Genomic DNA, 19148 nt, shown 5'->3' with positions numbered 1-19148 from the left:
TTCTTTCTTTGTATTTTAAAAGTCGTTATTAGTGTTATTTTGCTTCCTTTTCAGAAGATTGAGGCCTAAACAAAGATTTAGTCAGGTGGACTAAACAAGTCTTTCCTGTTAAACTGTTTTTTCAGGGTTTCTGAAACAAGTGGAAAATCTGGTCATAAACACCTGTTGTTCATGTCATTTGTACTTGAACCTATGATTGCAGTCAACTAAAATTCATGTGACATTTGGTTGTTTTATCCTGAAAGAAATTTCTGCTTCAGGTAGAGAAGATTCATAACCCAAATTTTTTCTCTAATCTGTTGTGAGGAAATAAACTGAGGACACACACATACACACTCACACGCTTTCCACGTGAGTCAAAGCTCTAAGTTATGTTTACAGAATTTCATAAAATTTCTTATTTTTTTGCAGAATTTTGATTGGTTAAGGTCATTCTACCCTTAATTTAAGAGGAATGATAAGAACTTTGAAAGGTCAGATTTAAAAGGTTATGAAATTTAAGGGTGACCACTTGATATTTGCTAGTGTTGAAATACAAGTTTATTAGTTTCTGCAGGTATAAGCTGAAAGATGCTGCCTCTTCTATATTGATTAGCTGTTACAAATAAAATGCAGGAAAATGTTGCTAATTCAAACAAATGAGAAAAGATTTTCTGAACGAGTAAAATTCAGAAATATAGACTTTTTAAAATAAGATTTTACAAATTTTGATAAAATACTAAAAGTCAACTAAGAGCAGTCCTTAGAAAATTTATTTTAATGAGCAGGTAGGAATAATTTACAATTGGAATATTCATTGCTTACAATTATGTAATTTATAGAATTCCTTGTGTGGCTGAAAACAGCTTGTTCTGAAATACCTCTTCCCCACACCCATCTTAATTCACTTTTAAGAAAGGACTCAGCAATTAATTGGGTGAGTCTTTTCTTAATAATTAGCAAAATGGCAAGTTTTATACCAGCTTCAGTCCTGAAATCTATCTTATTTTTTGGCAAATGTTGAAAGATGGGCAAGATTTTCTTTCATACTGCTGTATGTATCTGTCATTTGAATTCGATTTTACTATAAGAGAATCAGAATGCAAAATATTATGGTAAAACCTAAACCTGTGTAGGAAGGAGGTGTTTAAAGTGAGGCTGGTAGCTTTGTTGAGATTTTAATGTTTCAGTCAGAGCTCCTGTCTTCACTTTGACTTGAGTTTGTATCTTGTAGAATCCTTTCAGATGTATCAAAAGTTAGAATCAGAGTTAAAACTTTTATATAAGGGTACCTAGGAAGGAAATCCTGTATCTGCCTTTTATAATTTATGAAAACCTTCAGGTTTGTATAAGTATGAAATGAGATAATGTGATATGATGAAATTAGATAGTGTATATGAGCATACTTTATAAACTATGAAGAACTATAGACAGTTATTATTAATTATCATAATTCTTTCATGGATATGCTTGGTTCCTGTGACACCATTTTTCTTTTTTTCTGGTTTTTTTTTTTTTTTTGGAGATGGAGTTTCTCTCTTGTTGCCTAGGCTGAAGTGCAGTGGCACAATCTCAGCTCACCACAACCTCTGCCTCCCAGGTTCAAGCAATTTGCCTGCCTCAGCCTCCAAAGTAGCTGGGATTACAGGTGCCCACCACCATGCCCGGCTAATATTGTATTTTTAGTAGAGACAGGGTTTCGCCATGTTGGTCAGGCTGATCTTGAACTCCCGACCTCAGGTGATCCGCCTGCCTCGGCCTTCCAAAGTGCTGGGATTACAGGTGTGAGCCATTGTGCCGGGCCCATTTTTCTTTATTTAAACTTAGAAATGCCAAATAAATGCAATTAATATTTATCAAATGCCTCATATGTGCCAATATAAGCCCTATTAATAATTTAAATGTTTATGTTTTATTTGTTTGTTTGTTTTTGTTTTTGAGAGGGAGTCTCGCTCTGTCGTCCAGGCTGGAGTGCAGTTGCGCGATCTCAGCTCACTACAAGCTCTGCCTCCTGAGTTCACGCCATTCTCCTGCCTCAGTCTCCCAAGCAGCTGGGACTACAGGTGCCCGCCACCACTCCCAGCTAATTTTTTGTATTTTCAGTAGAGACAGGGTTTCACCGTGTTAGCCAGGATGGTCTGAATCTCCTGACCTCATGATCCACCCATCTCGGCCTCCCAAAGTGCTGGAATTACAAGCGTGAGTCACCGTGCCCAGCCCAATAATTTAAATGTTAATTGTTCTATTGAAGTAAAATATTTGTCTCTTTGTTACTTCTTACTTTCTTTTTAAAAGTATAGAAGTTGGCCGGGCACGGTGGCTCAAGCCTGTAATCCCAGCACTTTGGGAGGCCGAGACGGGCGGATCACGAGGTCAGGAGATCAAGACCATCCTGGCTAACACTGTGAAACCCCGTCTCTACTAAAAAATACAAAAAACTAGCCGGGCGAGGTGGCGGCGCCTGTAGTCCCAGCTACCCGGGAGGCTGAGGCAGGCGAATGGCATGAACCCGGAAGGCGGAGCTTGCAGTGAGCTGAGATCTGGCCACAGCACTCCAGCCTGGGTGACAGAGCGAGACTCAGTCTCAAAAAAAAATAAAAAAAATTAAAAAAAATAAAAGTATAGAAGTTATAGATGATGGCCAGGGCCACGTGGCTCAAGCCTGCTAATCCCAGCACTCTTGGGAGGCCGGAGACGGTGGATCACGAGGTCAGGATGATGGAGCACCATCCTGGCGTAACACTGGTGAAACCCCCTCTCTACTAAAAATTACAAAAAAACTAGACCGGCGTGGCCTGGCGGGCGGGCCTGTAGTCCCAGCCTACTCAGGAGGCTGAGGCAGGGAGAATGGCGTAAACCCGGGAGGCGGAGCTTGCAGTGAGCTGAGATTCAGCCATCTGCCACCCAGCCTGGGCCGGACACAGCGAGAACTCCCGTCTCAGAAAAAAAAAAAAAAAAAAAAAAAAAAAGAAGTTATAGATGGATGGGATGGCATTCTTTTAGTAAAAGATTCAAGAATGTCAAAGCATATAGGGAAAAGTGAGAAAGGCCATCTCTAACACTGTTTTCCTTTCACTCTCCGGAGTTAGCCAGAATTTGGGATATATCTTTGAAGTTTGTTTTCTTTATATAATATTTACATTCATATACATGTATGCTTTTTTTAGAAAAATGAACATTAATAGAATTATACTGCAGTTTTCATTTTTCACTTGCAAATATTCCTTGGATAGCTTTCTGTGTCAATATATTTAAGTCTCCTTCATTATTTTGGACAAATGCAGAGTGTTCTAGAATATTGCCACATAATGGAAAATATAAGATCCATGAACACAGGGACCTTTTCTGTTTTATTTACTGCTATGACTCCAGTTCCTCGAACAGGCTTGGTGTCTGGTAGGTACTCAGTAAATAGAATTAATGAATAATTCATTTAACATACGGATTATTTCTGGTTGTGGCTGTTGAAAATAGTACTGTTGTGAAAATGCTTACTTGCCTCCCTATACACACAAAGAATCATTTTCTAGGGTAGCCATCCAAATATCTTTTCAAAGACATGGTTTCATTGTCTTGTAGTTTCTGGTGTTGCCGGTGAGAGCTATCATACCAATCTCATTCTGATTTCTTTGCAGGAAATCTATTTTTGTCCCTCAGAAAAGTTCTAGGACTTTCTCTTCACCTTTGGTGCTCTGAAAGTTTACAACAGTGGGTCTGGACATCGTGTGCTGCTTTTCATTTATCCCAGTCATCACTCCCTGAACCCTTTAAACTGCAGAGGCACACCTTTCTTCAGCTATAGGAAATTTTTTCTCCTCTATCTTTTATTGTTTCTTCTCTATGACTCTTTCTGTTCGCTCCTTCCGAGAATCCTGTTAGATCACAGTTAAAACTTCTGGATATTTCTTTCATGCTTTGTAGCCTTTCTGTCTCACTTTCTGTCATTTTGTGGGATTTGGGGCGGAGAGGAAGATAAATAACTGTGTTCTGTTTGCCATCTTCACCCAGCTTCCTGACATAGTTCTTTTTATCCCACAAGGGTGACTTTTTTTTTTATCTGTCATTTCATTTGTCTCGCAGCCTCTTCCTAAAAAAAAATATATGACTCATATTTCATAATAATTGATGGGAGGTTGATATTTATTTAACATGCTTTTGTTTCATAGTCAGCTTTTTTTGAAGATGCTTTTTTTTTTTTTTCAAAGCCATGATACCAATTTAAAAATTAGGTTGTGTTGCTTTGTGCTATTGGTAGTGAGCCCAGTCGCTTTAAAACACGTGTTGGTATCTTAATCACTCATCAGGTCCAGGCAGCTCCAAGTGCTGATAAAGGCCTTGATGCTTCTCCAGATGTCTAAATGCTAGGTCCAGGTGCAGTAAGCAGACTATTTGGAGCTGGCACGTAGATTCTGAAGCACAACGTATTAATACAAATCAGAGTTTTAGGTTCTTGGTCTCCTAGAGTAATGGTTCTTAAGCCTGGTTCAGTACCAGAATCACCTGTGGTACTTGATAAAACTATAAAGACCCTCTATTAGACCTGTTAAATCAAAATGCTATGGGGAATGGAACTGAGTGCCTGTATATCTCTGAAGGCTCTGGAGGTTATTCTGATACGCAGCCAAGTATGACTGTGTTTTCATGTCTGTATATATTTTCTTTTTGTATGGGTTTTCACTGTTCTTACTCTCTGTATGTATTTTTTCTTACTCATTCCTCATGAGTAAAATGGCTATATGGTGTCCCTTGGTACAGATGTGTTCTAATTTACATAACATCCCCTCTTGGCAGACATTATTAATATGCTTCTCGTCTTTTTTCATAACAAGTTACTTTAGTAGATATACTTGTACATGTAACTTTGTACACATTTGTGAATATATGGGATAAATTACTAGAAGTGGACTTGTTCAAAGGGTATATGTATTTGTGAATTTGAGAGATGTGTTTTATTTGATTCCAATTTTTAAAATTGTTTTCAAATACCCATAAAATTGACTGGGTGCGGTGGCTCATGCCTGTAATCCCAGCACTTTGAGAGGCCGAGGCGGGTGGATCTCAAGGTCAGGAGATCAAGACCATCCTAGCTAGCACGGTGAAACTCTGTCTGTAGTAAAAATACAAAAAATTAGCCAGGCATGGTGGCAGGTGCCTGTAGTTCCACCTACTCGGGAGGCTGAGGCAGGAGAATGGTGTGAACCTGGCAGGTGGAGCTTGCAGTGTGCCAAGATCGCGCCACTGCACTCCAGCGTGGACAACAGAGCGAGACTCCGTCTCAAAAAAAAAAAAAAGTAAAATTTACCATGTAACCATTTTAAATGTACAATTCAGTGGCATTAAATACATTCTTAATGTTGTGCAACCATCACTACCTTTCGTCTCCAGACCTCTTTTCATCTTGTAAAACTGACTGAAACTCCATACCCATAAACAGTAACTCCCCATTCCTTCCTCTCCCTATCCCTGGCAACTACCATTTTACCTTCTGTCTCTTGGATATCAGCTACTCCAGGAACCTCATATAAGTGGATTGTACGGTATTTGCTTATTTAACTTAGCATAATGTCCTCAAGGTTCATCAAGTTGTAGCATGTCAGAATTTTCTTTCTTTTTAAGGCTGAATAATATTCCATTGTGTGTACGTAACACATTTTGTTTTTCTGTTCCTCTGTCAATGGCCATATGAATTTCTTCCACATTTTAGCTATTGTGAGTAATGCTGTCATGAACAAGGCTGTACAGATATCTCTTCAAGACCCTGTTTTCAGTTGTTTGGGTTATAGACCCAGAAGTGGAATTGCTGGATCATATGATAATTCTATTTTTAATTTTATTAGGAACCACCATATTTTTGTTTCCCACGGTGACTGAACCATTTTACTTACGTTCCCACCAGCAGTGCATAAAGGTTCTGATTTCTCCGCATCCTCACCAACACTTCTTATTTTCTGTGTTTTTGTGGTAGTAGCCTTCCTAATGAGTATGAAGTGAAATCTCTTTGTAGTTTGGATTTGCATTTCCCTAATGATTAGTGAGGTTGAACATCTTTTCATGTGCTTATTTAAGGCCATTTGTATATCTTTTTTGGAGAAATGTTTGTTTAAGTTCTTTGCCCATTTTTGATTTGGTTTTTTGTTGTTCAATTTTGGCAGTTATCTATGTATTCTGGATATTAATCCCTTATATATGTGATTTGCAAATATTTCAGATTTTTTAATGTATGAAAATATGCGTTTTAATCCTCAAGAGTTAACGTTCTTAAACTGAAATTATTCTTAGCTATTCTTAAATCTTGGAAGTCCTTACATTTTGTTTTTATCTCTTCTTAGGCCAGTACTAAAGTGGAAGTGGACATGGAGAAAGCAGAAAGCCTGCAGGTGACGAGAGGAGACTTCCTTGCTTCTTTGGAGAATGATATCAAACCAGTGAGTATGCCCATTGAGTGATATATAGGCCAAAAAGTAATGATAATAACTCAGGAGAAAAATAAGTGCCATTTACCCAGTATTATGGAAGGTTATGGCATATGCAGTTTCATAAAATGAGAAAATCTTAATATTGGAAATGTTCAGTATGCAAACATCTGTACAATAATCCCAGTGGCTGGTGATATTACTTACCTAAATATTTTCATGATAGGAAGCTTACCATCTTGTAAGGCAGGCCATTCAGGTTTGAGACTTTCCAGTTGTTGTTTTACTTTATATTGAACTAGAGCTTTTTTTCTGATTGGTTCTTATACAATCCCAAACTACAGAAACCTAAATTCAGTCCATCTTCCATATGTCAGTCATTAGGATATTTAAAATTAACGCTCATATCCTCCTCCTCCTCCCCTCTCTCTCTCTCTCCTTCTTCTCCTCAGCCTCCTCCAAGGCATCCCTTTTTCTTGCTCAATACATTTAGTTTCTCTGACTACTGGTTTTTTTTTTTTTTTTTTTTTTTTTTTTTGAGACGGAGTCTCGCTGTGTCGCCCAGGCTGGAGTGCAGTGGCGCGATCTCGGCTCACTGCAAGCTCTGCCTCCCGGGTTCCCGCCATTCTCCCGCCTCAGCCTCCGAGTAGCTGGGACTACAGGCGCCCGCCACCGCGCCGGCTAGTTTTTTGTATTTTAGTAGAGACGGGGTTTCACCGTGTTAGCCAGGAGGGTCTCGATCTCCTGACCTCGTGATCCACCCACCTCGGCCTCCCAAAGTGCTGGGATTACAGGCTTGAGCCACCGCGCCCGGCCAGTTTCTCTGACTACTGTAGTTTCTAAGACTTAAAAAAAAGTGTCAGTTTTCTTAAAAGGCATTCAAAATAGTCATAGTTGAGCTTTAGAATGCAGTATAAGGTTATTAACCCATTTTCCTATAAAACAACTACTAACATTTGAGTAACTTTTGTTTAGAGTCCTGTGTTAATACAAAAACAAATTGTAGAAAGTCCCAGTTCTTAAAGAGTGTGTGTTTGATTTTCTTTCTTAAATGGACTTCAGGTCCATTAAGATTCATCTTAATCTTTATGACACACTGTTATTAGTCTGTATTTTCATGATGTGTAAAATAAGATATGGTGTATGTAGTTATCTGGGACTTGCTATTTATTAAATATTTTATTGCCAAGAGTCATCTATGTCAGGATTTCCCAACCTCCAGTACAGGTCCGTGACCTGTTAGGAAATGGGCCACACAGCAGGAGGTGAGCAGCAAGCAAGTGAGCCTCATCTGTATTTACAGCCACTCCCCATTGTTCGCATTACCACCTGAGCTCTACCTCCTGTTAGATCTTTGGTGACATTAGATTCTCATAGGAGTATTAACTCTATTGTGAACTGCACATCTGAGGGATCTAGATTGCACACTCCTTATGAGAATCTAATGCCTGATGATCTGTCACTGTCTCCCATCACCCCCAGATGGGACCATATAGTTAGTTGCAGGAAAACAAGCTCAGGCTCCCACTGATTCTACATTATGGTGATTTGTATAATTATTTCATTATATATTGCAATTTAAGAATAGAAATAAAGTGCACAATAAATGTAGTGATGTAGTGTGCTTGGGCCGGGCACAGTGGCTCATGCCTGTAATCCTAGCATTTTGGGAGGCCGAGGCAGGCAGATCATGAGGTCGGGAGTTCAAGACCAGCCTAACCAACATGGTGAAACCCTGTCTGTACTAAAAATACAAAAATTAGCTGGGCATAGTGGTGTGTGCCTGTAATCCCAACTACTCAGGAGGCTGAGGCAGGAGAATCACTTGAACCCAGGAGACAGAGGTTGCAGTGAGCCAAGATCGCACCACTGCACTCCAGCCTGGGTGACAGAGCGAGACTCTGTCTCAAAAAAAAAAAAAAAGGTAATACACTTGAAACATCCCGAAACCACCGCCTTCCCCCGCATGGAAAAATTGTCTTCTATGAAACTGGTCCCTGATGCCACAAAGGTTGGGTACTGCTGATCTATATGATTTCTTATAACTAAACATCCTTCATTTTCATGCTGAATAGCATTCCATTGTGTGACCACCACAGTTCATCTATTTTCCTGTCGATTGTGAATGTTGTCAGTTTTTTATTAAAAAAAAGATTTGTCATAAGCATTCTTGAATGAATTTCTCTTATTTAGGAATAAAATTATTGGGTTGTTGGATATATGCACGTCCAGCTTTCAAAAAAACATTTTTCAGTGGTTGAACCAATTAGCACTGCCCCCAATACTGTGAAAGATATCCGTTCTGCATCCTCTCCAACACTTTGTATTATCAGATTTATTTTTTATTTATTTATTTTTGAGATGGAGTCTCACTCTGTCACCCAGACTGGAGTGCAGTGGTGCAATCTCAGCTCACTGCAACCTTCATCTCCCAGATTCAAGCAGTTCTCCTGCCTCAGCCTCCCAAGTAGCTGGGATTACAGGTGCCCACCACCATGCTTGGCTAATTTTTGTATTTTTAGTAGAGACGGGGTTTCGCCATGTTGGCCAGACTGGTTTTGAACTCCCGACCTCAGGTTGTCTGTCTGCCTCGGCTTTCCAAAGTACTGGGATTACAGGCGTGAGGCACTGCACCCAGCCTCAGATTTGATTTTTGCCATTCAGTTGGGTGTAAAATGAGATCTCATTTCAGTCTTGATTTGCATTTTAGTTATTACTTAAGAACTTAAGCATTTCTCTATATGTTAATTGACCACACTTGTGTTGTGTGAAATACTGTTCAAGTCTTTTGCCTATTTTTCTGTTGTACTGCTTATTTGACTGATACAAGTTCTTTATATACTTTTTTCTCAATTTTGTATTGTTTTAAAATACATATGAAGTTTACCATTGTAATCATTTTTAAATGTATAGTTCAGTGGTATTAAGCACATTCATAATGTTGTGTAATCATCACCACCATCCATCTCCAAAACTCTTTTCTTCTTCTTGAACTGAAATTCTATACCCATTAAACAATAATTCTTTTTTCCCTCCCCTACAACACCTGACAGCCACCATTCTACTGTCCATCTTTATGAATTTCAGTAATCTTAAGTACCTCATATAAGTGAAATCATAGTATTTGTCTTTTTGTAACTGGCTTATTTAATGTAGCATAATGTCCTCAAAGTTCACCCATCTTGCAGCAAGGGTCTGGAGGATAAAACCAAAAAAATGAAGTTATGGGATATGTAAGGAAGATATACACGTTATGTATCTTGGGAGAGGCACTGTTTTATGGTTCAGGTATCTTGAAGCTTCTGCTGTGAGGCTTGGAGTATATAACTGGAACAATTAAAGACAAAAGCCAGCCTATAATTTTTTTTTTTTTTTTTTTTTAATGAGATGGAGTCTCTCTCTATCTCCCAGGCTGGAGTGCAATGGCGTGATCTCAGCTCACTGCAACCTCCGCCTCCCGGGTTCAAGAGATTCTCCTACCTCAGCCTCCCAAGTAGCTAGGATTACGGGCACACACCACCACAGCCAGCTAATTTTTGTATTTTTAGTATAGATGGGGTTTCACCATGTTGGCCAGGTTGGTCTGGAACTCCTGACCTCAGGTGATCTGCCTGCCTCAGCCTCCCAAAGTGCTGGGATTACAGGCTTGAGTCACTGCGCCCAGCCGTAAAAATTTCTTAGAATAACCATTCGGCCAGTAGGAATTAGGCTCATCATTACTTTTTACACTACTGCAGAATTTGCCATATCCAGGCCAAAGAATGAGGACCTTCCTCTGTATTCAGAAATCAAAGGACCAGTATATGCAAGGAGACTGCCTAAAAAGTGGTCTGAAAAATTATTTTGTGGCAAAGTAATAGAGATATGAGATCACTGGATACTGTTTCAGAGACAGTGTTACAAAAACAGCTTTGTGTGAGGTGCATGTTCTGAAGAACTGTTAAAACTCTTCCATACATCAGGTAATCAAAAGTTGACTTTTTGAGGGCTGTGATGATATTTAAAAAGTTAAAATTCTCAAGATACATGATCTTTACATGTACATGATCTTTACATATGGTAGGTTATGTTTTCCTATTCTGTTAACCTCATGAAAATCCAATTCAATTGTAAATACTAAAGTTATTGACTACTTTTGGTAGCTGTTTTGATGGGAGGTATAACCTTTGAGATTAAAAGTTGAAAATGAAGAAGGGTGCAATTTAAGCTCCAATATGTAGTGAACACAAATAGAATTATTTTCTGTATTAATTGCTTTTATATCCTTTTCATTACAGCTGCTCATTTCTATCTCATCCTAAATCTTGTATTTACACATATAAACTTAACGTTGGTGCCATTTAACTATGTCCCCTACCACAAAGTTGATGTGAACATGATCTTCTCATTACCATTTTGTATTCTCATGTTAATCCATAGCACCTGCAGTCAGTGTTAAGGTAGTATATTTGTCAACTGCGCTGTTTCTAATTTCTAAGTCCATAATCTCATTTTTCCTTTGTTCTTAACAGAACAGCCTCAAACTGCATACTGTTGATAAAAATAAGCACATTGGAACATACTCTTTTTTTTTTTTTTTTTTTTTTTTTTGAGACGGAGTCTCGCTCTGTCGCCCAGGCTGGAGTGCAGTGGCCTGATCTCAGCTCACTGCAAGCTCCGCCTCCCGGGTTTACGCCATTCTCCTACCTCAGCCTCCCGAGTAGCTGGGACTACAGGTGCCCGCCACCTCGCCCGGCTAGTGTTTTGTATTTTTTAGTAGAGACGGGGTTTCACCGTGTTAGCCAGGATGGTCTCAATCTTCTGACCTCGTGATCCACCCGTCTCGGCCTCCCAAAGTGCTGGGATTACAGGCTTGAGCCACCGCGCCCGGCCGGAACATACTCTTTCTCTCAGGAATTATGAGGGTTTGAGCTCTCGTAGATTCTGAGCCTAGAATCCATTGTTTTTATTCCATGAGGTCACTAAAAGCAGCCTTTTTTTTCCTATTGGGAAAAAAGTTAAATGATAAATTATACAAGTTGTTTTGCTTTCCAGGCTTTTTATATTAATATGGGATAGTGATCAATACCTTTAGCATGTACGAATTATAACTCATCTTTTATACTGTTAAATATTTTAGTTTTTAACACTAATGCTCAAAATGCTTTAAACTGTCCTTTTTCTTAATAGGCATTTGGCACAAACCAAGAGGATTATGCAAGTTACATTATGAACGGTATCATCAAATGGGGTGACCCAGTTACTCGAGTTCTAGATGATGGGGAGCTGCTAGTGCAGCAGACTAAGAACAGTGACCGCACACCATTGGTCAGCGTGCTTCTGGAAGGTGAGGACGAATGAGGAGATGGCATTAAAAGTTAAAGGAAAAACAGCATTTTTTAAAAGCCCTTAGGCACATTCTAGAAAAGTGAATTCTTTCCCATTTTTAACCTTGTTCTTGATCTGAAAATAGTAATCCAGTCTATGTACCAATATTGTATACAAATTAAAATTCTCTTGGGGTAGAATGTTACTGAGGAATGATAGTAACTAGTTTTCTTGTAGGATTATATCTGTATTTCTGTGGCACTTAATACACTGAATGATGCCACATAGCTTCAATTCAATTAAATAAATATTTACTGAGTACTTGTATTTTAGTCATTGAACTAGTTGCTGGGGATACAAAGACATTCAAGTATTCATTCAGTCTGGTCATGAACAAAGGCAGTGTAAAGAAATTCCTGACTACAGTATATATGTGTAAAGTTGTGTGAATACAAGTCATTTTGCATAGGGGTGGTCGGGAAAACTAGAGATGATATTTAATCTAGGCCTTGAAAGACCAGTTAGGATTTTACTGAGTAGACAGACAAAAGGGGAAGAACATTCCATTCACAAATAATTAATTTACAGTTATAATTAGTATGACAGCAGAAAAGTTCAGTGAGGCCCCATGACAAGGGAACCTAACTACCTTTAAAGGTCTGGGGGGTGAGAGCTCCCTGAGAGAAACATATTAAGCCATAACTTGACCAATGAGGAGACTCTGGCCAGGCAAAGTCACTGGGGAAGATGTTTGAAGCAGAGCATGTAAGTCCTGGGCAGGAAGGAGCTTGAAACAGAAAGGGAGATTGTCCTGACATGAGACTGTAGAAGCAGACAGAATCCAGTTCATATAAAGCCTTGTAGGCCATGTTAAAGATTTAGACTATCTTAGGGGCAGTGGAAAGCCATTTGTAGGATTTTAAGCAGTGAAGCCACATCATCATGACTGCTTTATGATGGAGAATGGATTGGAGGGGCAAAAAGATACAGGAGAGACTAATGGTTAGAAGCAGTTGGATTAGTCTTAATGAGAGTCGATTGTGGTTTGAAGTATGTGGAGTAGTGTAGATGGAGATAAGTAGACTAATTAGAAATATTTAGGAGATAGAGTTAAAATGACCTCATTATTATTGTCAATCATAATTAAGCTAACATTTTTTGAGCCCTTGCTATTTGCCAGTCATTCTACTAGCACTGTGCACATACTATTTATTTAAACCCCACTTAAGTCCTCCAAGGGTCGATGCTGCTGTTGTCTCTATTTTGTAGGTGGGGAAGCTGAAACTTAGAAATATTTGTTAGATTGGATGTGGGCAGAGGCATCAAACATGACCCCCTGGGTTCTGGCATACACAGCCCGGTAAATGGTGCTGTTTACTAAGATTGGGAACACTAATGGAAAGCAGATTTCTGGAAGAAAGTTGATGGGTTCAGTTTTGAACATGTTAAATTCAAGGGTCATATAGGAGAAGTAAATCGGAAATGTTGATCTGCCTGTTGGATATGTGGGTCTGGCTGGCAGTAGACTCATGAGTTGTCAGTATATAAGACTGTGGTTGAAGCCATGGGAGTGGATGAAATCACTTACGGTGAGGGTATGGGTTGAGATGAAAAGGAGGACTAGAACTTGTCTCTGAGGCATGTTAACACTTAAGGACTAAACAGAGCAGAAAAATTGACAAAAGAGACTGAGCAAGAGTAACCAGAGAGGAAAGAGGGGAAAGAGAGAATGTGTATTACAGAAGCCAAGAAAAGAAACATATTTTAAGAAAGAGGGAAATTATGAATTGTTTCAAATGCTCCTAAGAGGCTGAAAAAGATACCAAAGTGTTTGTTGGGTTTGATGACATGGAGATCATTTGTGACCTTGATGGGAGCCTGTTCAGTGTAATGGGGCTGGGAGCCATAAGATTTAGTGAGGATGGGTGGGAGGTGAGGAACAAAAGCAGCCAGTGTAAATAATTACATAGGCAAGTTCCATTTTGAAGGGAGAAGAAGGTGTAGTGTTGAGGGGTATGATACCCAGAAAGTTTTTTGTTGTTATTTAATAAACTGTCAGATAGACTAGAACATGCTAAAACACTTTTGGAAAGGCCTCAGGGAAGAGGAAGAAGTTGAGTATATTGGAGAAAGGAACAATCAGTAATGTCAGGTTCCTGAGAAGATGGGAAGGAAGATTTGATTGGTTTATGGTTGAATGAGGGACACAGCTTCCAAAACAGGGAAGGGAAGGCAGGGATGTCTAAATGTAGGTAAGTTTGTAGATTTGCTTGCCTTTATGAGAAGACCTGAGTCTTTAGAATTCTAGCTTTTTACATCACATTTGCTTCTAATAAGGCAGTTTTCCCCTGCCCCCAATATCAGCTCCTAAGAAGATTGTATTTTTTTGTTAGACAAATGATTTGATAGAACTAATAACGTAAGTACTGATATGCATTTGAATGCATTCTCTTAAGAAGCAAAACCCTTATACTCTGTATATTTTGCCAAAAGTTTGAAAGATTAAGGGTATGTGAGAATGTCAGGAGGCATGTATTTCTCCATACTTTTGAGAAATGCTAATTAGTTCGTTAAGTTTAGTTGCTAATAAATAAGAGAAAACATGTCTGCTGTGAAATTGTGTCAGGAAATGTTAATGAGCAACTAGTCAAGACCTCAGTATGTTCTGGATAAAAGTTTAAACTTGTTTTGTTTCCCTTTGCTTAGGTTGGCTTTTTTCCCCTGACTTGCTCATGTCTTTGTGCAGGCCCTCCTCACAGTGGGAAGACTGCTTTAGCTGCAAAAATTGCAGAGGAATCCAACTTCCCGTTCATCAAGATCTGTTCTCCTGATAAAATGATTGGCTTTTCTGAAACAGCCAAATGTCAGGCCATGAAGAAGGTATCAAGATTTTACTTTCATTTTAATTTCCTATCTCTTGAAATGTGTGTGTGTGTGCACATATATATGCCTTTGTACATGTAGACATATAAACCCATAGCAACTGTGTTCTCAATTGGAACCAAATTATCAGAATTTGGGGGGAAACAGTGACTGTTTTAGATTTTTTAACTTTGTAATGTATTTTATTGAGTACCTTTACCTTCTAAATTATGCTTTAATACATATTAAGTTTCATTTCCTAGTTTTGTATCAATTTGATTAAAAGAGTCATAGTTGAAAATGTTTGAATAAAGTGGGACAAATTCATTTAGGATTTTTTAAAGTTCTTTCATTATGGTACAAAGTTGAACTGTTTGGGGTCAATTAAGTTGAGGAAGACAGAGATATATCAATGGGAAAATAGTCCCAGGAATCCCTACAAAAGGATAGTTTTATATTAGGCAATAATCAAAATCTGCTTGGTAACTTAATACAGTTCTCATCCATCTTCCTTTCTCCAAGTGCCACTCATCACCTTCTTAATTAACATGGCCACTTTATACCATCAGTGAAGTTAGAACAGCATAGAATAGAATCCTAGAGCTGAAAAGACTGTAAGACCATCTGGTCCATCTCTCTCACATTCAAGCAAGTGCCATGCAACAACAACAAAAATCAATGATGAAGACTCTAAATGGCTGTTCCATCTTACTTGTTAGATCATGTTTCCATTGCTATTCTAATTTTGCATACTGCCAGTCAAGAAATTATTATATCTGTCTGAAGTATTTCTTTTATTTAAATTCTTTTTTTCATGCTTGATCTTTTATAGATATGAACTGACTGTGTAAGTCCAAGAAATGCGGGAAAATCAGAATGAGGTGAAAGAATCTTGAGAATTGAAGTGCTACCTAGTAAAGACAGTTCAGAGTTTTCTTTTAAGTTGCTCTTAGGTATTCGCTCTATAAGGATGTAGTGTAGAATTCTTCGGTGTTTCTTTGGGAAAGAGATTGAGGAGGAGAAATAGATTTAAAAGGAAGATGACTCCCAAAAAATGTAAGCTTGAAAAGCTAGTCTCTTGTTTCTGCAGGTGGCAGAAAATTGCACAGGGTACTTCAGATGGATGGAGGAAGCAGAACTTGTAGCAGGATTCCAGGCATAAACATTGAAGAGTCCAGAGAAATACATAAAAATCTTTGAAATTGAGTGTGAAAGAGAAATATTGCCAGACTCAAAAAGAACTTATAATATCATATTCTGTCTCTGAGGTGAAACCAGTAGTATCTGTCCTTCCCAGGAAAATCCGAATAGAATAATGGGGACCAGTAATTTCCCTAGAGTAGGTAGGGCTGTTTTTCTTTGTTTTTTTGTTTTCCCTCTGATGGGAACCCTTAACCCACTTCTTCTGGTAAAAATTTAAATAGCAGCCCTTGAAATCTGTAGCTGTTGAATGTCCCATTTATTTATTGAATAGCTAATTCTTTTTGCATTTTCCTAAATCATCTATTCCTGTGCTTTTTCAAAAGTAGTAGTCAACTTTGCAGATGGTAAATTACTCCATTGCTTTCCACCAGCTGCCAGCTTCTACCTCAGATGTACTCTGAGATGTGGGTGGATGGTCCTAGTTTTCTATAAAGTTTTAAAAGTACTTTAGGCTTCTGCAGATCAAAGCTACTTTGTAAGTGTGAGATATTATCATTTTATTATTTTAATCTCTTGCAAATTGACTTGAAGGGGAAGGTAATATGTGCTGATTTTAGAGGCTTAAATGGTTAAATTAATGGCTTAATAACTTATGATTTAATCTTCAAATTGTTGAAGCCTTTCAAGGTAGAGTTTTAGATGAGTGGAAGGCAAGGGAGTATAAAAATAAGTGCCCATACAAGCTTATTCAAAATTATTTTAATTCGTGATTCACTGCCCGGATCATCTGTGCACTCTTAAACTTATAAAAACGATTTCTGCTTCAGCAGTATAATAAATTTATATTAGAATTTTGGTTTTCCTTGGGGAAAATACTATTCTTTGTAATTAAAGTTCAGAAAAGAGAAAAGAATGAAGCATAGGTGTCTTGGAAATATATTAGGAATATTACAAAATCTTTCCCTGCAAATAGTTTTCACATTGTTACCTAATGATAGGTTGACAAAAGCCTGAGGGCTTAAACCAGTCTAAAGATGCTAAGTCTTCCAGGTTGTTTTTGAAAATGAAATGTAAATGTCATTCTTTAGTATAAGTTCTAGTCTGCCTCCCACTACTGTTCTTGCCCCTCCATTTTTAGTGTGAGGATGGGAAGAAGATGTTTTATTTTTTTTTCAGAGCACAAATAATTTATAAAGTTTTATATTTCTGGAGAAAACCTTTCTTTTGTTGTAAGTGCAGAAAATAAGGTAGCTTTTTCTAATTACAGAAATAATTTAGAAAATACAAGAAAGAACAGAAGAAAATAAAAATAAATTCATGTTTGTCCTTCAATTCTCTTTACCACTCAGACACGCATATACACATGAACACATTTACCCCTCCCTTATATATTGGGGATTACATTGAAACATACTGGTGTAAACTTGCTTTTTTCACTTAAAATATTATGAACTTTTTTCAGTGTAACTAAAGCTTATCTGAGTATTATTTTAAATTAATAGCTGTCTAATATCTGAACAGTCCCTTTTTTGTTGTACGATTAGGTTGTTTCCAGGTTTTTTTCATAATTGTAAATAATATGTGTGTCAAAGAGTTATCTATACTCCCAAGGTCATTGCAGCAGTATTCACAGTAGTGGAATGGAATCAACCGGAATGTCCCTCAGTGGATGAATGGATAAAGAAAATGTGGTACATATACACTGTGGACTATAACACAGCCATTTAAAAAGAATGAAATCCTTGTCATTTGCAACAACATGGATGAAGGAGCTGGAAGACATTATGTTAAGTGAAAGAAGCCAGGCACAAAAAGTCAAATATCACATGTCCTCATTCATATATGGGAACTAAACAATTGAACTCACGGAGGTAGGGTTAGAATGATGGTTATCAGAGGCTGGGAAGGGTAGTGGAGATGGGATAATAAGGAGGAGATAGTCAATGGGTATAAAAATACCATTAAATAGAAGTAATAAGATCTAGTGTTCAACAGCACAATAAATTAACTATACTTAAAAATCATGGGCCAGGCGTGGTGGTTCACGCCTGTAATCCCAGCATTTTGGGAGGCTGAGGTGGGGGGATCACGAGGTCAGGAGTTCGAAACCAGCCTGACCAGCATGGTGAAACCCTGTCTCTACTAGAAATACAAAAATTAGCCAGGTGTGGTGGCACACGCCTGTAATCCCAGCTACTCAGGAGGCTGAGGCAGGAGAATTGCTTGAACCTGGGAGGGGGAGGTTGCAGTGAGCCGAGATCACACCCCTGCACTCCAGCCTGGGCGACAGAGCGAGACTCTGTCTAAAAAATAAAATTATGTATAGTTCAGGGAGAGGGTGTGGTGGCGGTGGCGATGGCAGGGAAAGAGTTGGAGCAGTGCCAGTGACAGGCAAACAAGGTGACGGAAATCATGCTTAACAATTTCAACAAGATCCTGGAGCATGATGGGAAACTGGCCGAACTGGAGCAGTGTTCAGACCAACTCCTGGATATGTGCTCAGCCTTCAGCAAGACAACAAAGACCCCGGTCCACACGAAGTGCTGGGAGAACATCCGTTGCTAGATCTACTTGGGGCTAGTGGTGGGTGGTGGCCTGTTCATCATCCTGATTGAGTGGCTGGCCATCTTCTTCCCTCGGAGCAGTGACACCAGTAATGCCCCATGGACCAGGATGCAGGTACCACCTCAGGGCCTGGGGACTGACTCAGCTGGTTGTGAGGGAGAAGGTGGCTGCTCTGGCCAGTTCTGATCTCCAGAGAACCTTGGTGTTTGCTCTACCCTGACCCACCCCAATGAGTGCCAAAAGGCAGCCCCAACGTGTGCACCCCTGCATTTCCTGTCACGTCACAGACTGGCCTTCGAGGGCACCCTGCTGTACTGGCCATGCGGGGCCAGCCCCGCCTGAAGCTCAGTAAAAGCTGTTGTTTGATTTTAAAAAAAAATTATGTATAGTTCAAAATAACTACAAGAGTGGAAATTGAATATTCCTAACAAAAATAAATGATACATGCTTAATGAGTTTCACAACTACCCTTATTTGATCATTACGTGTTTTATACTTGTATCAAAATAGTGCATGTACTCCATAAATAGGTATAGCTATTATGTAGCCATAATAACTAAAACTTAAAATTTATATAAAACAGTATTCCATAGGACTACCAAACTAGGGAAATTACTGCCCCCATTTATTAGATTTTTCTTCACTAGAGTAGCATAACATGACTGAGATTTTGGGCTTGCTCAGCTCTCCACACTGACCAGCCGAATGACCTCGGATACGTCATTTAACCTATAAGCCACCGTTTTTTCATCTGTCAAATGAAGACAATAGCTGCATTATAGGGTTATTATGAGAATTTGATGGTAATTTCTGTAAAGTATCACACAGTGCCTGGGATATAATATGAAATCAATGAAGTGTACTGGTTATTTTACTTAT

General features: G+C 38.7%; 1 protein-coding gene and 1 pseudogene across 7 annotated transcripts in view; both read left to right on the top strand.

Moving 5' to 3' along the window:
• The window catches only part of NSF (N-ethylmaleimide sensitive factor, vesicle fusing ATPase), a 171584-nt gene that overhangs the window by 109448 nt on the left and 42988 nt on the right, over nt 1-19148 (top strand). For all 7 annotated transcript variants that reach the window (XM_017871607.1, XM_017871611.1, XM_017871606.1 and 4 more), the window contains 3 exons: nt 6309-6404; nt 11562-11718; nt 14446-14579. In XM_017871607.1, coding sequence (XP_017727096.1) covers nt 6309-6404; nt 11562-11718; nt 14446-14579 — 387 coding nt within the window. The remainder of the gene's footprint in view (nt 1-6308; nt 6405-11561; nt 11719-14445; nt 14580-19148) is intronic.
• Nucleotides 17966-18700, top strand: LOC108529366 (vesicle-associated membrane protein 5 pseudogene; annotated as a pseudogene).

Source organism: Rhinopithecus bieti, unplaced genomic scaffold (genome assembly GCF_001698545.2).
Source record: "Rhinopithecus bieti isolate Rb0 unplaced genomic scaffold, ASM169854v2 scaffold_6904, whole genome shotgun sequence".
Lineage (NCBI taxonomy): Eukaryota > Metazoa > Chordata > Mammalia > Primates > Cercopithecidae > Rhinopithecus > Rhinopithecus bieti.
Note: the sequence above shows the minus strand (reverse complement) of the source record. Positions and strands in the feature narration are given on the sequence as shown.